The sequence below is a fragment of the Branchiostoma lanceolatum genome, chromosome 1 (assembly GCF_035083965.1).
Source record: "Branchiostoma lanceolatum isolate klBraLanc5 chromosome 1, klBraLanc5.hap2, whole genome shotgun sequence".
Classification (NCBI taxonomy): domain Eukaryota; kingdom Metazoa; phylum Chordata; class Leptocardii; order Amphioxiformes; family Branchiostomatidae; genus Branchiostoma; species Branchiostoma lanceolatum.
In genome coordinates this window covers 33885623-33907260 of record NC_089722.1, presented here as the reverse complement: position 1 = coordinate 33907260, position 21638 = coordinate 33885623, and the positions used below count along the sequence as shown (strand labels likewise).

The 21638-nt window shown below is 41.8% G+C and overlaps 1 protein-coding gene across 1 annotated transcript; it reads left to right on the top strand.

Moving 5' to 3' along the window:
- The first annotated feature begins 2215 nt into the window (after positions 1–2215).
- On the top strand, positions 2216–20792 carry LOC136420620 (cytochrome P450 3A8-like). Its single transcript, XM_066407666.1, has 14 exons — positions 2216–2409; positions 6786–6882; positions 7616–7674; positions 8386–8482; positions 11906–12028; positions 12356–12444; positions 13633–13781; positions 14496–14626; positions 15463–15562; positions 16021–16181; positions 16546–16634; positions 17669–17806; positions 18895–19057; positions 19716–20792. Exons 1-14 carry the CDS (start codon positions 2228–2230, stop codon positions 19806–19808), a joined length of 1671 nt encoding a protein of 556 aa, XP_066263763.1. The 5' UTR covers positions 2216–2227; the 3' UTR covers positions 19809–20792.
- Positions 20793–21638: the final 846 nt, after the last annotated feature.

Sequence of the window (21638 nt, the reverse complement as noted above, 5' to 3'; positions counted from 1 at the left end):
TGGTAGATCTAAAATTTGAATGTCTCTCTGAGGACATTGTTTTCTGGAAAGCCACATTTCTTTGAAGTAAAAGGTTTTCCTTGGACCTTTGTACTGAATCGTAGCCTGATTGAATTGCACTTATAGCGACCCGCCCAACTGCAGGTAGGGGCCCGTTAAAGCCATAGACAACAGAGTTTGCATTACACAGACTAGTACCTTCACAATTGTGAAAATATCACCAGTGGGCTCCCACAACTCAAAATATCTTTGAACCTTCACAACAGTATACCATACCAATCAACAAGCCTGTAACGATTTGTCTGATTTTTTTCAAATAAGCACCTTTTTTTATTGCAATCTTTGCCGGTACTGCAATTTTCTACTTTAGGTGCTTCATCCTCATGGATCAAAAGCGTCCTCTGGCAATCCTGGCCTGAACTGCTTTTTTGACAGTTGATGCTTGCAGTTCTAGGAAGGATAGCCAGGCGCGCTTTTGATCCATGCATGAACATACATGTAAAGGAGCTATAGCAGAAGGTACATTTCACAGTTTCTAGTTTCTTGTGAGTTTCTTACTTTTAATAGTCAATCACACCAGTTGACACAAACAAGGGGCCTGCCCTTGGTGCTGAAAACTAATCAAACACACTTCCCGGGGACGTACGGATATTCATTCTACTGCCATATAGTAACATTATTAGCAGGTGGTCTATCGTCGGGGTAGTGTTTTCCTTACGTTTTGCTTGCAAACAGCGTAGTGTTTTTCTACAAGAGTCAAGACGCCCACAGTTCTTTTCTCTGCGACTATAGTGCGGGTACATTGCATGGGTACGGATACTTCGTACGGGTGTATGGACGCTTTTACACGGGGGTACAGACACCTTTGCACGGGGTACGGGCATTTTTTGCATGGGGGATACGAACACTTTAGCATTCGGGCGGGAACACTTTTGCACTGGGGTGCGGACACTTTTGCATGGGGTTTGGGCAATTTTGCATGGGGTTCGGGTAATTTGGCATGGCGGTACGGACACCGTTGCAAGGGGGTTCGAAAACTTTTGCACGGTGGTACGAACACTTTTGCATATATATGTAGTGTTCTGGGCTAGCAGTGACTTGCTAATGTGGAGATTAAGTGTTCTTTGGGACCATAACTTACTGGCATAAAAAGTTCTCAACAACCTAATAGTATGAAAATCATTTCGACATGTTCTTGTGTCAATTATAAATGCTCATTATCATAATCTATGTAGAAAATGGACAGAACCCGCATTTCGCTTTTAAAATCTATGAACTCCAATTCCTGTCTGATGATTTTACAAAACAATACAATCGATTCCGAAGCATACTGATGGCATAAACTTGTTAATGAATAAGGAATAAATGTGGAAAATTAGGAATTTACTACCACAAAGACGCACACATACTTGTATCTTCGTAAATTTTCATCACAAGGATGTTTTTATGTTGGCTATTTTTGTGATTGCTGTTAAATCATTGTTTTAGTAATCCATTATGGATATTCTGATATGTTTGTAGTGCAGGTTATTAACGCTCATTATCATAATTTATGCTTTATGAAAATAAACAAAATACCATGAACGTGAGAATCTCTTCAAAATGAAATGAAATTAGAAACTTTACATGCTGTGAATGTTTGCATCTTAAATTAAATGGCTGATTTCGTTTGCTCCTCAGAACGATTATGTTTTGGTTTTGATTTAATTTATGGAGGCCTTAGTCAAATATTTCATAATATTGGCCGCATGTTTCATAGCAAAACCCCGATATCTATCTTTCGCCGACCAGGAGTAACATCGAAATTTTTGTTTTAGGAGAATAGATGTACTGTACAGGAATCGTTTAGTATGAAAAAGTAGCATGCCCAACAGTGCTGATTTGCCGTATAAAACGTGCAATGACCGCAGGTGCCCCCGGCCCAAATGAAAGACGCGATTGGAAAGATCAAACATCCTCGAGCAACGTTCGAATTCAGGCGGCTGGACATGGGAGTTTCTGAGCCTGAATTTGGCCACCATTCCGGCAGTTAGGATCATAACTATCATCTACTATGGGCCGACTTATTCCTCAAGGAAATTCTGCTAGAGGCCAAACCCACATGCACAGCCTTATGGCCCTGTAAGGGCAGCCTGGTAGACAGCCAGTCTTTTCCGCGAACCCTGCGATTGTCCGAGGTCAACGCCCGACAGAGCGTCTCAGCTGCGTCACCACGACCTCAATAGGCATGACCTCACTTCCGGGTTTGGCACGGCTTTATATATTCTTCTCCGGCGGTCCATTCTTAATCGTTGCGGCGGTTAACCAACCGTACCTGAACCAACAACTGTCCGTCAACATGGAGCTAGACGTCCTGCCCATTCCCCTGACGTGGGTCCTACTGGCCGTACTACCTGTTCTGTTTTACCTGTAAGTATGCTCTGCTGAGGGGTAGTGTTAGCCTCTTACCTTATGTATACAATGTACGCCCTAACACTAGACATTTTACCTCCCCACCATCATAACACTTTAACTCGATGATTAGTTTCTGACCTCATGGAGATATGAATAAAACCAAACAAAACCTATTCTTACTACTGAATTGCCTTTGAAGTTTGTATGAGTGTTCTTAAGTCGTGGCCATGCTCGCCGCGTTCGGGTGCTTAACCCGAAAACATTACCGTTACCACAAATCATAGACGTCAACGTTGCTGCTTAATCCTATTCAGATTCGGTGCTTTTGAGGCCCACGCCAAAGATGACCAAAAATGACCATAAAAGCCCGGTCTGAATAGGGTTAATGTACATTTGTATAATCGTCTGTACAGTGCAGTCACGTGTATTTCATAGTGTTTGAAACGTTAGGTGTCGGTTTTGAACATGACGAGTTAGAATGAACGTTACACGTTTGGGCATTTGTTCAAATCTATATCATATGTGCGCCTTCATGCCCAAGAGCTGACAATCTGATTATCTTGGACAGTTTATGATTTACAAAAATTCTGCATCATACATAATGCTGCATCGGTGCATGTGGCATGGAAGTCGTGTTCAATATAATGAACATTGGGCAAAGAAAGAAACATTGTATACTCTTTACTTACAAGAAACATCATGACAGCGGCGCTATTTTATCCAATGACTCTTTCAGACAGAACTTGTTTGTGGCCTTGCGGCGTTACAAATTAACAAGCTATAGCAAATATTGACTGACTTGGTCAATTTACCTGTCGATGTGCCCATATTTGGGCATAACGCACACCTCACATACTTGTTGTCTGTGTAAAATTGGGTAAAGGTTAAAAAATACTTGGCTGACGTCATTCTTAACTCAAGACAATGTTTGACCCCAGTCAAAGGTTTTTCTTCGCAAACATTGTTTCAACGACTTGGCATGTCAACTGTTGTCATTTTATAAAGTACAACGTGAGTTAACTGTTACAACTCCTGGGTGGAAACTATGCCCCGAATACTTTAACTCTTGGAATTGCAATACATTTTAAAACTGGGGTTTACGGAAAAAGCTGTTTACTAGGGGTAGCCACACTGCAAGGCAACCCTTTCTGGGCCATCAAGTGTTATAATGCATGGGCTTTGGCAGGGTGGTGGGGGTGGGGCGGTTGGTGTGCAACATTGAATGAAAGACAAAATGGTAGCATGTGCCAGGCAACGACAGGATCTTTGTTTTTCGCAACATCAGATTCAAAGCAGATGTCCCACTCTCGCACATGTGATTGTGTATTAATATAATTTCGTGTATGTGTATGTACGTGTGCTTTTGTGTTTGCACAATATATAGTGTTGTTAGTGTCATTGCTTTCTTTTGTGCAAGATACCTTACTGATAGCCACCATGCTGCTTGTAGGCCTGACTGTCAGTAGTGTCACAGGGAAGAGTGTACTGCACAGTGTCCATGTTGAAGAGCAACTGGGGGTCCCTGCTGTGGTGGATGCTGATATATGTCCATTGTGTTCCCCCATCTCCATCCTCCTAGCAGTATGTCCATTGTGTTCCCCCATCTCCATCCTCCTAGCAGTATGTCCATTGTGTTCCCCCATCTCCATCCTCCTAGCAGTATGTCCATTGTGTTCCCCCATCTCCATCCTCCTAGCAGTATGTCCATTGTGTTCCCCCATCTCCATCCTCCTAGCAGTATGTCCACTGTGTTCCCCCATCTCCATCCTCCTAGCAGTATGTCCGTTGTGTTCCCCCATCTCCATCCTCCTAGCAGTATGTCCATTGTGTTCCCCCATCTCCATCCTCCTAGCAGTATGTCCATTGTGTTCCCCCATCTCCATCCTCCTAGCAGTATGTCCATTGTGCTCCCCCATCTCCATCCTCCTAGCAGTATGTCCATTGTGTTCCCCCATCTCCATCCTCCTAGCAGTATGTCCGTTGTGTTCCCCATCTCCATCCTCCTAGCAGTATGTCCATTGTGTTTCCCCATCTCCATCCTCCTAGCAGTATGTCCACTGTGTTCCCCCATCGCCGTCCTCCTAGCAGTATGTCCATTGTGTTCCCCCATCCCCATCCTCCTAGCAGTATGTCAGTTGTGTTCCTCCATCCCCATCCTCCTAGCAGTATGTCCGTTGTGTTCCCCCATCCCCATCCTCCAAGCAGTATGTCCATTGTGTTCCCCCATCTCCATCCTCCTAGCCGTATGTCCATTGTGTTCCCCCATCTCCATCCTCCTAGCAGTATGTCCATTGTGTTCCCCCATCTCCATCCTCCTAGCAGTATGTCCACTGTGTTCCCCCATCTCCATCCTCCTAGCAGTATGTCCATTGTGTTTCCCCATCTCCATCCTCCTAGCAGTATGTCCATTGTGTTCCCCCATCTCCATCCTCCTAGCAGTATGTCCACTGTGTTCCCCCATCTCCATCCTCCTAGCAGTATGTCCATTGTGTTCCCCATCTCCATCCTCCTAGCAGTATGTCCACTGTGTTCCCCATCTCCATCCTCCTAGCAGTATGTCCATTGTGTTCCCCCATCTCCATCCTCCTAGCAGTATGTCCGTTGTGTTCCCCATCTCCATCCTCCTAGCAGTATGTCCATTGTGTTTCCCCATCTCCATCCTCCTAGCAGTATGTCCACTGTGTTCCCCCATCGCCGTCCTCCTAGCAGTATGTCCATTGTGTTCCCCCATCCCCATCCTCCTAGCAGTATGTCAGTTGTGTTCCTCCATCCCCATCCTCCTAGCAGTATGTCCGTTGTGTTCCCCCATCCCCATCCTCCAAGCAGTATGTCCATTGTGTTCCCCCATCTCCATCCTCCTAGCCGTATGTCCATTGTGTTCCCCCATCTCCATCCTCCTAGCAGTATGTCCATTGTGTTCCCCCATCTCCATCCTCCTGGCAGTATGTCCACTGTGTTCCCCCATCTCCATCCTCCTAGCAGTATGTCCACTGTGTTCCCCATCTCCATCCTCCTAGCAGTATGTCCACTGTGTTCCCCCATCTCCATCCTCCTAGCAGTATGTCCGTTGTGTTCCCCATCTCCATCCTCCTATCAGTATGTCCGTTGTGTTCCCCATCCCCATCCTCCTAGCAGTATGTCCATTGTGTTCCCCCATCTCTATCCTCCTAGCAGTATGTCCACTGTGTTCCCCCATCTCCATCCTCCTAGCAGTATGTCCGTTGTGTTCCCCATCTCCATCCTCCTAGCAGTATGTCCATTGTGTTCTCCCATCTCCATCCTCCTAGCAGTATGTCCATTGTGTCCCCCCATCTCCATCTTCCTAGCAGTATGTCCATTGTGTTCTACCATCTCCATCCTCCTAGCGGTGTGATCACTAGTTGCCTTCTGTTCATCCCACCCACAGCTTATTTATCTTTTACCCCAGTTTTTCCTAAAGGAAATTCCAATAGAGGCCAAAACCCCTGTGCATACTATTTGGGGCCCAGAAAGGTTCGCCTTGAAGGGTAGCCTGTCCCAGCCTATTTATGTAAGGTTTAAAGTCAGGGTCAGCGATATGGTTTTTACTGGCGTCGTGTGGCGCAAGTGGTAGAGCGCGCGGCTATCAAACAATGGGACCCGGTATCTAATCCCAGGTTGTGCCCAGAGACATGTCCGAACTTGCGCCCCGACGTTCCATTGGGAAAGGCACTTAACACGACTTTCCTCACTTCACTTAGGTGTAAATGAGTAGCTAGCTCATCTAGGGTTAGGGACGTCCCTCGGATAGGACGTTAAATGGAGGTCCCGTGTTTGAGGAGAATCACACCTTGAGCACGTAAAAGAACTCACCACATCTTTCGAAAAAGAGTAGGGGCATGCCCCGGTGTGAGTGGATCAAAACATTCCGGCCTAAATGGGGTAGGGAATTTCCCGAGCAACCTTCGTAACCCCTGCTTCTCCTAATGGGTCAGTAAAGTCATGCTTGTTTCGAGCATTGACGTTTCTGACCTAGGGCGAAGAGATGCTGCTACGGTAAGAATTAGTTCAGTGCTTTGATGAGTGGCTCCCTACGGCCTTGCACTGAGTGAATTCGTTAAAAAAAGCTCTTCTAAACTGCACAATAAGGCATTGTTTCTTAAAGAGATCATATTGCTGAGATAGTGCTGCACAAATCCTTGAACAGGAGAAAATGCAACTGGCCGAATATCTAAGTTAACAAATGAAATCAAAATTGAAAAGATCATAAAATCCCAGACCCGCTTCAAGCAAATGTATGTGGGAAACACAACACTTTACAAAGTACAGGAAGAAACCTAGATGTATTTGTACATGCCATTGTGTTTGGAGATTACACTTAATCTGTGCCTTCGTCTGTGAGGGATACATCTGATAAGTTCTTATCCTTACAGGTATGCAGTGCGGCCCATGCAGGCACTGAAGAAGCTGGGCGTATCCGGCCCCACCCCATTGCCGCTCATTGGAAACCTCCACCAGATAATGAAAACGGTAAGCGATGTTTTTTTTTCTTCTTTTTTTTTAGATTCAGTTTTACCACATTTGTGGAAGGATTGACATAACAGGTGACTATCACCTTTTCAAGATGTCAACCCAGACCATAAGCTAGGTAATCATTTACACCTGAGTGAAGTGAGGAAATTTGTGTTAAGTGCCTTTCCCAAGGGCACAACGTCCAGGCGCATGTCCAGACATGTCTGGGGGGCAAGCCGGGATCGAACTCGGGTTACCTTGTTTGACGGCCAAATGTTCTAGCCGTCACGCCACACGACACCATTTTAACTGAACCGTCTAATTGATACTTAAACCAATCATAAACCAGGTGAATTATGGCATGATATGATTAATATCAAAGGACACTGTTTTCCAAGTTCGATAAAAGTTGAATTCTAGGGAAAAGAAAGATGACCATCATAGCCGACACTCACTCACTCACTCACTCACTCACTCACTCACTCACTCACTCACCCACTCACTCACTCACTCACTCATTTAGTCCTCTTTAGTGCCAGGTGGCGCATGAGGCTTCAGGAAGCCCTTGTATCTCGACATGTCTGCCGCCATTATCGGAGCCTCGTCTAGGGACAAGCCTATCCAATTTACTTCCCTTTTCACACTGCGTACACGAATCGTCTTCAGTTTCATATGTCAAAGTTTGCTCAATGAGAGGTATCATTATGATCTCTTTTACTACAGTTCATAATTTGTTCATCCTTCTCTACAGGGCATTTATAACATGGAGGCTCAGGTGGATGCCATAGCCACATACGGTAACGTGTACGGGTGAGTTCTCAAAATATATCATCATCATCATCATTATCATCACGTTTAGAAAAATATACAATGCTCTAACTAAAAACATAGGTATAACTGTGGTGTCATTGGTAAAAATTAAGTTCAAGCGGAAGGTCCAAATGTTTAAGAATAACTTGTTCTTTAAGAAGCTATAATTAAAGTGTCTTCAACTTTCTTCAACAGCCTCGTGATCAAGGGAAACTTTGGCCTCTTTTGCAACATGATAACTTTCGTGCTCAATCCAAGAATGTACACTCATAACAATCGGGATATCATTGTAAGGGGAAATAGATAAGCTTTTCAATGATATGTAATACCATACATTTGATAAATTATTTACGGATATATGATTGACCTAAATCTGGTTTAGTTAGTTTAGTTCATATATACAGTCAAACCTGCCCAAGGCGACCACCCGGGGGACCGAAACGGTCGCGATGGACAGGTGGTCGCCATGAAGAGGATTCCACTCATAACATGTTTCCAGGTCGAAGTGCTTAAAATATACTGTGTACTTTAACGTAGATGGATGGAAAATTATATGATTTTAGACAGCATGACCCCCACCAGGTTCAATTCTATGAGGACAATTTTCGGGACCGAGAAAAAGCGGTCGCCATGGCCAGGTGGTCGCGTTGAAGAGGTGGTCGCTTAAGCAGGTTTGACTGTAGCCTGATGATTCAAACATTTTTCGCTTAGAGTTTTCAACGGACGTGTTCCAATCCTGACGATTTCTGACCCAGAGATGATGAGAGAGATCTTTGTCAAACAGTTCCACAAGTTTACTAACCGTGCGGTGAGTAAAAACCAGTCACTTTTTAGCGAAGCTTCAGGAGCGAGCTTGATAGTATATTTTTTAGCGAAGCTTTAGAAGCGAGCTTGATAGTATATTTTACGCCCGTTTTGCAAGAATTCCCAAAATTGCACAGGAATTTCAGGAATCCGTCCGCCCGCCTGTCACTCTATACCTCGTTAGAACGCAGGCACGCAGGTCGATGACAGATGACCTACTTACGTGATGTCCGATTTCGTACTGATGGGAGTGTGTCAGGGAGTTCACCGAATCTACTAGTATTCTAGCTTTGAAAAGGGTTTGCAACCTACCCCAGTTCATCTATTATCACAAGAACGTGCTGAACATCATGCCTCCCACCAAGAAACCTCTGTGAACACCAAAACTTAAGGAGTAATGATTTTTAATTGCCACACTTATTCAATATGAAATCACATTGATATAGCCTCAAATCAGCTACATCAACAACTTTTTATTTTTCTTGGTAGTTTGCTTTACTCTTCTCGTTTTTATTGTGAAATCATATCAATCATATGAAAATACCTTATGACACGGGGCGTTTTTAGTTAGTATGTGACCTAACCCTTGGGCGGGGAGTTTGGACCCAAGCATAGATTTAGGTTTAAACTATGTCTCTGACTCGTTATTATCCAATGTTTGATTGATCTGTTAAATAATAAACTTAATTTCATGCTGTACAAGTGGTGTCGAGGATATAAGTTTCATAACTTGAGCCTCGTCGTCACTTTGTCTTGCACTTTTGTTTGATGTTTTGTGATTAAATTCCGCAAGAAAATTACCTATATGACCGTTAATGTATCATACCATGTTTTAGAATTTGTCCTGCTTTTCCTACAAAGCTCATGATGGGCGTCACCTTACAGAATTGAGGGTTAATAATTTATGACAGCATTATTTAAATAATTGGGAGGGAGACATTTAGCATCTGATGGCAGATGTCGGTTCTTATGTTTTATTATGATATCAAATGTATCTGATTAGCTAGCCTGGTCCCAGTCTCTAGGGGTCGGCTTAGGAGTGTTTTACCGGACCCTGTCTGCTTTATTGAACCGTTTCTGGTAGCCTGTCTATTTATGTTTAGCCATAAGTATGGCTAAACATATTGTTTTCTCTCATGTTTCTTCTTCTTTTTCTTCTTCTCCTGTCAAATCTTCAAATCGATTCATCTCTGTCATTTTTTGACCAAATGACCTGAAATTTGGTACAGAGGTAATGTAGGCAAAAACCAATGTGCGTTCTTTTCCTTGTTTTGATATTGACCTTGAAAGTGATTTTATTGAGGTTTTTAGGCTATTTTTAGCATATCTTGGCCTCCTGCGCCCTGGTATTTCAACCGAATGACCTGAAATTTGCTGTATATGTGGCTTGAACAAATATTTAAAGGACTACATTCCCATTTTTGGCATACATATATTCAAAACGATTTATTTTGGGCTTTCTTGACAATATTTGCCACTTCTGTCACTTTCAATACTACATATGACCTACAGGTCATTGACCCCGAGTGCCTTGCACCTGGCCAAGCTGGAAGTTTGCTTACGAGGAGGAAAGACCGGACATAAACATTTAACGTGATTATCGGGAAAACACCATGTTCCCTTAAACTCAGTGGTTAAATTGCAGTTTAGGAAATTTTTAAACAGAAAACAAGTTAAATCAATGATTTTGTGAATGTTTATTCTAGCATTAGTTATTCCAGATATTTTCAAACTCCAAATTCTTCAACACAACACGGGAGATCGTTTCTCCTCAGACTGGCGCGACGTAGCGTCCACCACCAGGCCTTCCTACATGTCCTACGTACGGGCGTATGGATCGTAGAATTCGGCAAAAAAGGAATGATTAGGCCAGTAGAGTCAGTCCCCGGTAAGGTCAATGATTCGCCCCTTTGCGCTAGCTTGTAACGTTAAATGAATGTACCCTCTGGTGGCCAAACTTCACTGACAAACTTTCTCCCTATTATCATCAGCTTGCGTTAGTCTGGTACTAGTGACTATTATGTGCCGGGAATGTTTATCTATCGCACGCCTTGGAAGGAAGTTCAACCATGATAAATGGTCGGCCGTTGCGAAAATTTGGAATCCCATGCTGTTGATTTTCGTGATTGAATCTGTAAGAAAATATATTTTCATGTCGTTCATGTTTTTGGGACGGACGCCGGGACGGGGTGAATTTTTTCTATCATTTTCGTCCCGTTAGTAATGCAAATCGAATCGTGTTGCACAAGAGGCAAAACACTAAAAACGTGGGTCTTGTGGAGTGTTTTGGAGCGGGAAAATGCCGGATATTAGCGGTGCCGAACAGTGTACATCGTCGCGCGCGGGTGACGCTCCGTCAAAACAAATCCGCTGGTGGTCTACTGGCGCGGCCACCGAAAATAGGCAGAAACACACAGGAGGACTTAGCACCTTCGTTTATGGGGGCAATTGTGAAAATCTTTTGTTACAAATTGTTCGAACATTGAAACATTTGGATAGATGGTTTGAAACTGTTCTAAATAAAGAGATTTTTGTGTAGTTACGTTCGAAATGTTTCCAACGTATGTGAAATAAGTTCAAACATGTTATAAGTTTCAATTCTAATTGTTTGAACACTTTAGAACTATTGTGACTTAGACATTCTTTTAATCAAAATAGTTCAAACATATTACAAATATTATATTAAAACCCTCTCGGTGACTTGGAATTGACTCAAATATGTTGTTTTTGGTCATTTCCTTCTTCTCCTGTCAAATCTTCATTTGTATACTATGGAAAACTTCATTCTTCCCTGGGGTTGATCTTTTTTAATTCAATTTTGAACTGGGTTGATTATGCGCAAGAGTGTAATTTTCAGCGGATATTTTTCGACTGGTTTACATGGAAATGGCACGGAATATCCCATTCTTGCAAGGGGAGGATTCTGTAATTATTTCTTTCAATTTTGAGCTGGAATGATTATGAAAAAGTCCATTTGTTAGCAAAAGTGTGTTTGTTAATCAATAAGTGGATATGGTTGTGGACTGGTCCATATTGTGTTGAAGTGCTACTGGAAGACTCAATTTTGGACTGGGGTGATTCATTTTTAGTGCAAGTATTTTAGAATGGTCCATTGTTATTTTGGGAGGGTCCTTTTTTTGCATGGCGAGGAGTATGGCTAAACATGCTGTATTTGCTCGCAAATGTTGCCTTTCTAGTTATCTACCTTTCTACTTCCGCTGCCACCCTACTTCCGCTGCCACCCTACTTCCGCTGCCGCCCTACTTTCGCCGCCGCCTAATCCAAGGTCGTAAACCAACACCCCGAGCGGGCTAACCTGTCTGGGCGGGCGGGGGTCACTCCCAACGCCGTAGAGCTATCGGGGAGCCACCGAGGGTATGGTTTCCAGGCTACTGATTATCTCGATCAATTTTATTTCTAACTGTAGCCCGAAGGGATGGCTCTGGACGTCAAGCCACAAGCTCGCATGCTGACCCAGCTGGTGGACGAGGATTGGAAGAACGTGCGAAGTACCATCACTCCGGCATTCAGTGGCGGCAAGCTTAAGCAGGTAAACATGACAGTTGAACATTTTTAGATTTAATCTTGTGTTGATGTATCCAGCGTAACGACACTTGGCTTGATCTCGTGTTGGTGTAGCCAGCGTAACGACGCTTGGTTTGATCTTGTGTTGGTGTAGACTGGGTAACGACTCTTGGTTTGATCATGTGTTGGTGTAGCCTGAATAACAACGTTTGGCTTGATCTCGTGTTGATGTAGCTAGCGTAACGACGCTTGCCTTGATCATGTGTTGGTGTAGACTGCGTAACGACACTTGCCTTGATCATGTGTTGGTGTAGACTGCGTAATGACTCTTGGTTTGATCTTGTGTTGGCAGATGACAGAAGCAATGAACAGCTGTGCTGACCTGCTGGTGGGAAATATCGGCAAATTTGGAGAAAAGGGTGAATCGTTCGACACGAAAGAGTGAGTACAACCCACTGCTTTATTCCTGTCAGATTAAGCTGGTGTGTTACACCGACGGGTGGTTATACCGGCTGCCGGCTGTAAAGATACAGACACAGATTAATTCTTATGCAAGGACATATATTTAATGCAAAACATGTATATAAACAAACATTTCCTCAACAGAAAATGTATATTTTATACTTCACCCCCTATACTAGGTGGATAAATGTGATGTTACAGTTTCCCTGTATATCATCTGTTATTCCTCTTCTAACTTCACTGCGGGGGGTCCTTTTGAAGAGTTCTTGCATGCGGGTCAAGCTGAAGAGACCGATTTTGACTGAGGTGATCTTGGACCATTGCATTAACGATTTTTGGTCCTATTGCGAACATTTCATTTTGAACTTGAGAGCTTTCAAAATTGTCTGTTATTGGACAGAACTCATTTTTGCATGGTCAATTTTGAGCGAGAGTGCTTTTGGAATAGCCCATTCCTGCATGGGCGTGACATTTGGGAAATCAATTTTTGTAATGGGGTTATTTTCAAATAGATTTGGAGCAGATATAATTTTGGAATGTTTTAGTTTTTCACAGGGGCTGATTTTGGATTAGTCCTGCAGGTAGGGAAGGGAGTGAAATGTCTCGCGCTTCCTCCCAAATGTTTCATTTCTTGTGGAATAGAGACAATTTAGTATGCCCGTTATATCTAGACATAGTCAAAGCACATCGGAAAACGTACATCCATAATATGCACACTCACGGTTAAAAAAGTTAAAGTTAAAGTCCTTTCCGCACCGAAAGGTGCTTAAGGCGGCGCCCATCTCCGGTTCCAAAGCCCTTGGGCCACACAACTTTGTGCAAGTCACTACAGCAGGGGGCTAGTCCACTGGTAGTGGTGTGTGTTTAACTGCCATACTCTTTTCCAAATGCTGAGTGCTTTAAGCAGAGAAAACAGTATGTACCATTTCTAAAGCCTTTGGTATGACCCGGCTGGGGATCGAACTCACGACCTAAATATGCAAGGCGAACACTCTACTTACTCGGCCATTGCACCTGTTCCTACACTCACGGTTACAAAGTGGTTATATATTCTACATCCTGAGAGTGGAAATGACAGCAGGGGAATGTTTTTGCAAAAATCCTTCTGATTTTTGTCAACGAAAATTCAATTTGTGAGAATAAGATTATGTTATCCCTTGTTTTCAGACTGACAGGTGCTTTCACCACTGACGTCATCGCCCGCACAGCGTTTGGTTTGGACGTTGATTCACAACGGAACCCACAAGACCCGTTTGTCGTCTATTCAAAAAAGGCTTTCAACTTCAACTTTTTGAATCCACTGATCTGGCTATTTTGTAAGTGCACCATCAGATCATATGTTTATGTACATTAGATATTAAATTTTAGATGTGCCTTTGATGCTGCAACAGAATTACCCGAGTGGCAGGAAGCACAGGTCAGAGTTGGTGAACTAGTAGTAAATCACGGTCAAGGTCATCGGGTCAATGGTAGGGGCTATTGACTTACAGGGAGATATTGTTTTGATATGTTTCTGTTTTGGCAATAATATATATTTCATGTGCTGCTAGCATAGTACTATTAATGTCCGTAGAATGAAAGAATGTAATGAATGTTTATGAAAACCTTATTGCATGATAATAGACAAACCCTCTATATATTTCAGGTTGTTGTAAGACCTTTCACCGCTTGTTGTGTCTGCTATTGCATGTTCTAAATTGATGGTTAAAAACTATTTATTTCAATTAATATTGCACACAACTAATTCATCGACAGTTTTTGTTACTTGTTGAAATATTTTCTTATTATCTTCGTATGTATGTGTGTGTGTGTGTGTGTGTGTGTGTGTGTATGTATGTAATTAATAGCATAACTCAAGAAGGCTTGGATGGATTGTCTTGTTATGTATTCTCTTGATTACAAAACGTATGTTTGTATTCTCTTCATTACAAATGTATATATGTTAAGTATCTACTAAGTGTAGCAACGTATAATAGCCATAGCATTTATGTGATATTCTCTCTTTCCTACCTCTGTTTTTTTCTCTACAGTCCTGTTCCCCAGCATCATGAAACCGATTTTGGAGAAGTTGAATTATAACTTTGTGGCCAAGGATGTTACTGACTTCTTCTACAATATTCTTGAGCAGATCATGGGGATGAGGAAGAATGAACAAAACCATGTAGGTGTCTGAATCTGATCTAAATAAGTAACATACCTAATATACCTACCAAATAGTGGGGTCGTGTGGCGCAACGGAAGAGCGTTCGGCTCAGAACCAAGTGGTCCCGGGTTCGAATCCTGTCAGGTCACCGATCTTGTGCCCTTGGGAAAGGCACTTTACACGACTTTCCTCACTCCACCCAGGTGTGAATGGGTACCTGACTTCGGTTGGGGAAGGTCGTATTGAGGTCATCTGCTAGCTCCGAATGGCAGCCGCCCAGATTCTTGCGACAGTTCCACAAAATTCAAGTGCGGATAAAATATGAATATGTTGTGTATTATGTGAAACCTGTAAACCCTGCATCAATTCAGCACTAAAAAGAGCTGTCATTTCGGGTAATTTCTGACCAATAAAACATTATTACCTCATGCCAATTTGACCTTAATAGCATGTTGAATTGACAGTATTTTGGGGCCAGTACAAATAGAAATGATGTACTGCACTACGACTGTTGTAATTTTGTAGGCTTGCATGCTGTTTTATACCTTTTTGCCCTTAGCGTTCATGTAAACCTGAGGTCTAGTGGTAAAAAGAGGCAAAACTACTATAGATACATACAATATTCTACAAACAATAAATAAATTATGTGCCTGATGATTCTAAAAGAAGTTGTTGCGAGCATGAACGGCTATACCCGGCACCCTATTTCATTCATACCTTTCTTCTTCTTTTACATCATTGATATGATACACAAGTCTTTTTATTACACTTAAGTGCATCATAGTTAAGATACCAAGGTACCAAATGTGACGTTGAGACTGGCGATATTTAAGACTACATATTATGTTTTTAAGGGCCGTGTGGACTTTATGCAGCTGATGATGGACGCTCACAGGGATGGCGAGGCCGACGATGATGATAGCCAAGAGACCAAAGTGCAGGGAACTAAGAAACGTATGTCTTTCACCGCTCTGTCCTTGACCATTGAACAAATGTCAAAATGCGCCATTATCCTGCTTCTCCACATCTAAGGTTCTTAAAAATGCAGTTTAACCTTCAAAATGCAGGTGTCGCTGTGGTGTAGTGGTCTGCGCTTCTGTAACTTACCACATCTGGTTCTGATTACTTGGAACCAGAAGGCCCGAGTTCAACTCCTGGGTAGGACACCTCCGGACAAGAGGCACATTGAGTCATACCCAAGACGTTATAAAGATGGTACATATTTATGAAATAGTATGGAAGTTAAACACACTCCACTGCCAGTGGACTAGCCCCCTGCTGCAGAGATTGCACCACAGTGTGGCCCAGGGCTATGAAACGGGGATGGGCACCGCCCTATACACCTTATGGTGTGGGAGGATTTTAACTAACTAACTAACTTAACTTTCAAACTTTCATGATTCTCATTTCAGCTCTAACTAAAGACGACATTGTGGCGAATTCGTTTCTGTTCTTTCTCGCTGGTTACGAGACAACAGCAACCGCAATGGCATTCACGTTGTACAACCTGGCCTTACACCAGGATGCCCAGGACAAGGCTAGGGAGGAGATCAACCAAGTCATGGATAACAGGGTGTGTTCTTTTTTTTTTCTTTTAATTGCATTTCACAAAATGAACAACACATAATACAAAACAAGAGAAAAACAAAGTACAGGAAAAGAAAACCATAAGCCACGGATCAAAAACAATAAGTAAAAGTGGCACCAGAAATGAGCTACTGTGTAGATATAAGTAATATCCATCAAAATAATAATAACAGTATCATTGGCAAATAAGTATAACAAAAACATATTCCAAGGTTGTGTTCTTAGCTGCTGATGACATACTGAAATTTTGTCCTTCCGTATGCACAATTATGTTTTTTTACGATGTATTTTGCTGCATGTAAAAAAAAAACAAGCCTCAACACAACTATGATGATATCCTTGTTTTGCAGGAACTAGTGGACTACGAGGCTGTCCACAATATGCCATACCTCGACATGTGCATCAATGAGAATCTCCGCATGTATTCTCCTGCTGCGAGGTAAGTTTGTAAATGGTACATATTCACCAAGCTTACCTTGCCTTACCTAAAAAACCAAACACTTCGTTTAAATTCAACAAAATTTCCTAAAATCAAACATTACAAATTGCATTATTGCATCAAAGTGATAATGATGTTTTTTATCACAGTCAAGCCCTTTGTATGGTAAAAGGACTGGGTCCTGGGGTTCAACAGCTGGTAGGGACCAGGCTGCGTGGTTTGGCTATGAGGGGTGATCAATACATACGTTCTTGGCCTTGCTGAGAAATGTTGTTTTCATGACTTTTCATTCGACATCTTTGTAATAAGCAGTCTGTAAGTGAATAAAAACAAGTGTGACAGAAGACATGGTCATTTTTTTTGATGAGGATTCCTTTGTTCACATTCCAACTAGAAAGTGAGCATCTGACTTTTCGCAGAGTAAGCTGACCGGCACACCTCATATTGCAGCTCATTCGTCCATTTCCCCCTCTTACATAATGTTACTTTCTGTCGCCGCCTAAGTGATGATCACAATGATTTGAACTTTGGCATACTTTGATTGACAGAATTTTTTTAAATACTTTATAACTCTGACCCAAATTTTGAGTTGCATCTTATTTCTGGATGAGGTCGAAAACATTTTGATCATCCTCGCACCAATACCCAGATCTAGTGAACATTGCAGCGACAGAAATCGGACAGCAGTTGTATATAGTGATGTTGGAAACGCGAAGATCCTAACAACATTGACTATATATAGTGCTGCGGACAAAGATGGATACCATACTGTCGACAGAAAAATAGTTCATTGCATTCCTGCAGTAAATATGTGCGGTGTTATTTACATAGCTCGGTGTCAGTTGGCCAATTGAAGTAGTCTCCAGCAAGCAGACCCAATGCAACGGTTGCAAAGACCGTATCCAACTGGCAGAAGGAGTTGTTATTGCAAAAAAATTATTTCTGCCAGTTGGATACGGTCTTCGCAACCTATAGATCTGCTTGGAGATTACAATTGAAGGACTTACTAGTACTTGTTTACTGTTTTTCTCCAGCAATGCTCGAGTCACAGGGGAGGAAGTCAAGCTGAAATGGTTGACTATCCCGAAGAACACGCTGGTTACCATTCCTATTCTTGGAATCCACCACGACCCAAAACGCTGGCCAGAGCCGAGCAAGTTCATCCCAGAAAGGTACACTTTACTATAGCTTAGAATTCTAATACAATACAATACAATACTATACAATACAATACAATACAATACAATCAACATAATACAATACAATACAATGCAATACAATGTAATGGTGAAAATCAATAGTTTGAAGAGTTCAGTGCTAACGTATAATGACAAAATTAAATGTGGAATAATTGAAGTACTTAGTCCGTTATTGGGGATTTTGTAGGGAAACGTATTTGCTGAGAATGTTCCGGAAGTTTTTGGAGGTGGATGACAAAACGTAATTAGGAGATTCTGTGTGTGTTTTAGGCTCCTCGCATGGCATGGTATCAAAGCTGTTCGCTGTTTTAGCTTGTAATTAGAACGATATAATTATAACAGAAAGCTAACTACTCTTCTGACAGTATTTCCAGAGGAGAAGGAAAACATGTTCATGAAAAAATGTTCCAATAAGCATTTATATTTCTTAACTTGAGAAAGTGTCATTGAACAAAGTCCAGAAATGTAGGTGAATTGAACTGCGAGGAGCAGGGACAATATACGTTTAACATTTATATCAGCTGGCTATACCTTTAAAGGAGCATTCTACTCCAGAAGCGGGTATCATAATTCATCAGAGACTAAATTGTTCTGGTTGAATCCAGTTTGTTTTGTCAAAGTCACCATGAGTTGAAGCTTGAACGCAGGGCGAACATTATAGCGATCGAGTTCCTGAATCCCCCGAGGACCCTTCCAACAATGTCAGAGTTCAATGTTTTTACAAAAGTACTAAAATCTTTGTATTCCAAGACGCGATAGTCTTCTAACTTTTGGTGTACCTTCCTGAATGTGTGATAGTCACTGCTTTCATTAAGCTTATCGCGTCTACTGCTAGTGAGAAATTATGCCCAAAGTTGGCCATGCAAGTACATTGAAGCGAGTCCGTATGGGGGTACGTTGATATAGAAAAGGATTATTGTCGAAAATACAGCTGAGGTGGTTTGGCGAAAAGTTGGGTGTATTCGTATCTCAAAAAATATGATATATCAGAAAATAATACCCGCTTCTGGAGTGGAATGCTCCTTTAAGTCTTGTGACACACTACACGGTCACCACTATAGGTTCACTAAGGAAGAAAGAGAGAAGAGGGATCCGTTTGATTGGCAGCCTTTCGGGGCGGGGCCGAGGAACTGCATCGGGATGAGGCTGGCTCTGATGGAGCTTAAGGTTGGACTGGCCAAGGTGCTGATGAAGTACCGCATCGTGACTGGACCCGACACGGACGTACGTTCTGCAGTCGTTAAACATTCTGTAGTTGGAATTCAAATCACACAATCTTATAATCCATTTTAATCATTGTGGGACATACGGCATACATGCATATACTAGTACCATTAAAGAAAACCCAAGCAATATTTAGGGCCGAAAATCGAATCTATTTAGTCATTTCTATACATGATTAGTTCAAACAACACTATCACAATGTATAGCGACGTTCAACATGCAAAAATACGACGTCGTTGTGATGTGAGAACTCACTGAAAATCGTCGCCAGGGCTAACGTTTTTGCAGGTTCGCGAAACTAAGGGAATCATCGTACAGCACGTTTTTGCGCGGTTTTACAATGCTCAAAGTATGAAGTTAGCGTTAGTAAATGTCACTACCATAAATATCTCAGCATTTTTTATTTCCATATTTTGGGCCCTATTATTGCTTTGGTTGTCTTTAACGCATTGCTGCCTTTTTTTGAAATCCTTTTTTGGAAACTTAACTTGTTTTTCAATGGCTTTGATTTCTGTGGCCAATTCACCTCTATTTGATCCAGAGAGCGAGAGGTAACGTCGTATTGGTTTAACAACAGACGTCATATCGGTTTCAGAGCTGACGCTGTTGCTTCGTTTGCTGTTTAATTAATCGTTGATTTGCATATGCGTTTTCCTAGATCCCATTGAAGATCATGAAGTACAAGCAGTTCCCCACGCCTGAGAACGGGATCAGGCTGAGGGCGGAGCTACTGCATCCTGGCAGCGACTGATCTCTTTTCGATTCCGGGAAAGGAAGACCACGCCTTGATCTGTCACATGCTAACAAGTTGATGACATACTATCATATGAATGTATACCGAGCATTGACATGAACTTGGTCAAGAACTCTAGCTTTCTCAGTGATTTTAAAAGCGGTATTTGTAAGATGCAGACTTAGGGGATAAGCCTGGATGCCATAGCCAACTTGTAAAAAGATTTGTTTCCCTTTACTTAATAGATTTCACGTCTAATTTTAACGTATCCATGTTTTATCAGCAAGCAGTAGGGCAAAATTTTGTTGAATAGTTAGTGTCACATTTTTCTTAACAAGTGCCTTGTTGAGAAGCTAGATACAATCTGAGGGCATCATTGACCAATGATTAAACCCTAACTTGAAATCGAACATATAACATACTTATAGTGCTACCCAATGTCGAATTGTTCAAATGCCATCTTTCTTAGAATAAGCAAGGCTGTTTCTCTTCCACAAAGAACAATGCATTGCTTAAGCTTGTTTTATGCCGTGCGAGCATGATTAATACTGAGACGTTTAGTGAAGGATGATGCTATAATTGTCGTTCACATGGGTCTTTCTCCTTCTAGTGCAGTCCACTTCAAAGACATGGGCGTGGCAAAGTTTCCTCATAAGTGGGCAAAGTAGTGGCAAATCAAACATGTAAAAAAGCAGTAAATTTGTACGAATTTATAATTCTTGTAGGGTCTTACCAGATCTTGTCTCTGAAGTTATGAAAAAGTCAAACACACAACGTGGAATCAACATCGTTGAGTATGAGAGATACGTGTTACAAGAAGTAAGACAGCTGTTGGCACCCCCTCCATCTATGTAGCTTAGTATATTCCACCGTGAATATGATAATGAATATGGTGTTCTCTAAGAAACAGTGACTGAAGTATACGTAATACGAGCTCTACCCCATCGCTTGTCTCATAACATAGTGTTAACTTGATCTTTTGAATACAAGATTAGCAAAATCTACGGTCTTTGTCTGAGTCACTGCGACGATATGCTATACGTAATTCACTATACTCAATGTCATCGTCTGATTTACAAGGATTTATCTCAATGGACTTGAATAGTAAATTTAAGTACATAATGACATGTGACAACCCATGCATGGTATACATTGGAAAATATATCAAAGAACGTATAGACGTTAGAAACTCCTCCAATGATTATAAATCCCGTTGTCATCCCATACTGCTACTTTAGTACTCCAAGCTACAGCTGATTTGTAAGCGGCAAGATAATTTTGAGTATTCTACTGATAATTTTGAGTATTCTACTGAAACGGTTACGCCACCACAAAAATGCCGCCGGTCTCAACGCCACGGGCGGTCCTTTGAAGATTGCAATATATTTGTATCAACAGGACTAGAGAAGAAATGTAACATGTATAGCATCGTTGACAAAGATAATCCTCTGTCTTCCCAACACCCACCCTCATACCAAATATGAGGGCCTGCATGGGGGAGTAGTGATTACGGATAACGTCACATTTTCGCCGCCGATTACAGATGAAAACTAACAAGAAAATTACTTTTTTGAACCCTTGCCCTGCTAACTTATACGGTATTACTGATACAAATGTGGTGCACACACTACCAAAAATGCTATCTCTTATTTTTCTTGTTTTCTTATTTTTTCTTATGGAGAGAAAGATTTTCTTCCATAAACTTGAAGAATTTCAAGAAAAGTCAAGAACGTTACGCAAAATGTTTGAATGTTAAATCTAACATTAAGAGTTTTATTCTTGTTTTTCTTAGGTGAAGAGAGGATTTCAGGTATGATTTTTATCAGCAAGAATATTCTAGAAATCCAA

Coding starts and splice junctions, on each gene's coding strand:
- LOC136420620 (XM_066407666.1), top strand. CDS start 2,228: ATGACCTCACTTCCGGGTTTGGCACGGCTTTATATATTCTTCTCCGGC. Junction 12,029..12,355: donor GTGGCGGCAAGCTTAAGCAG/GTAAACATGACA, acceptor TTGTGTTGGCAG/ATGACAGAAGCAATGAACAG. Junction 14,627..15,462: donor GGAAGAATGAACAAAACCAT/GTAGGTGTCTGA, acceptor TATGTTTTTAAG/GGCCGTGTGGACTTTATGCA.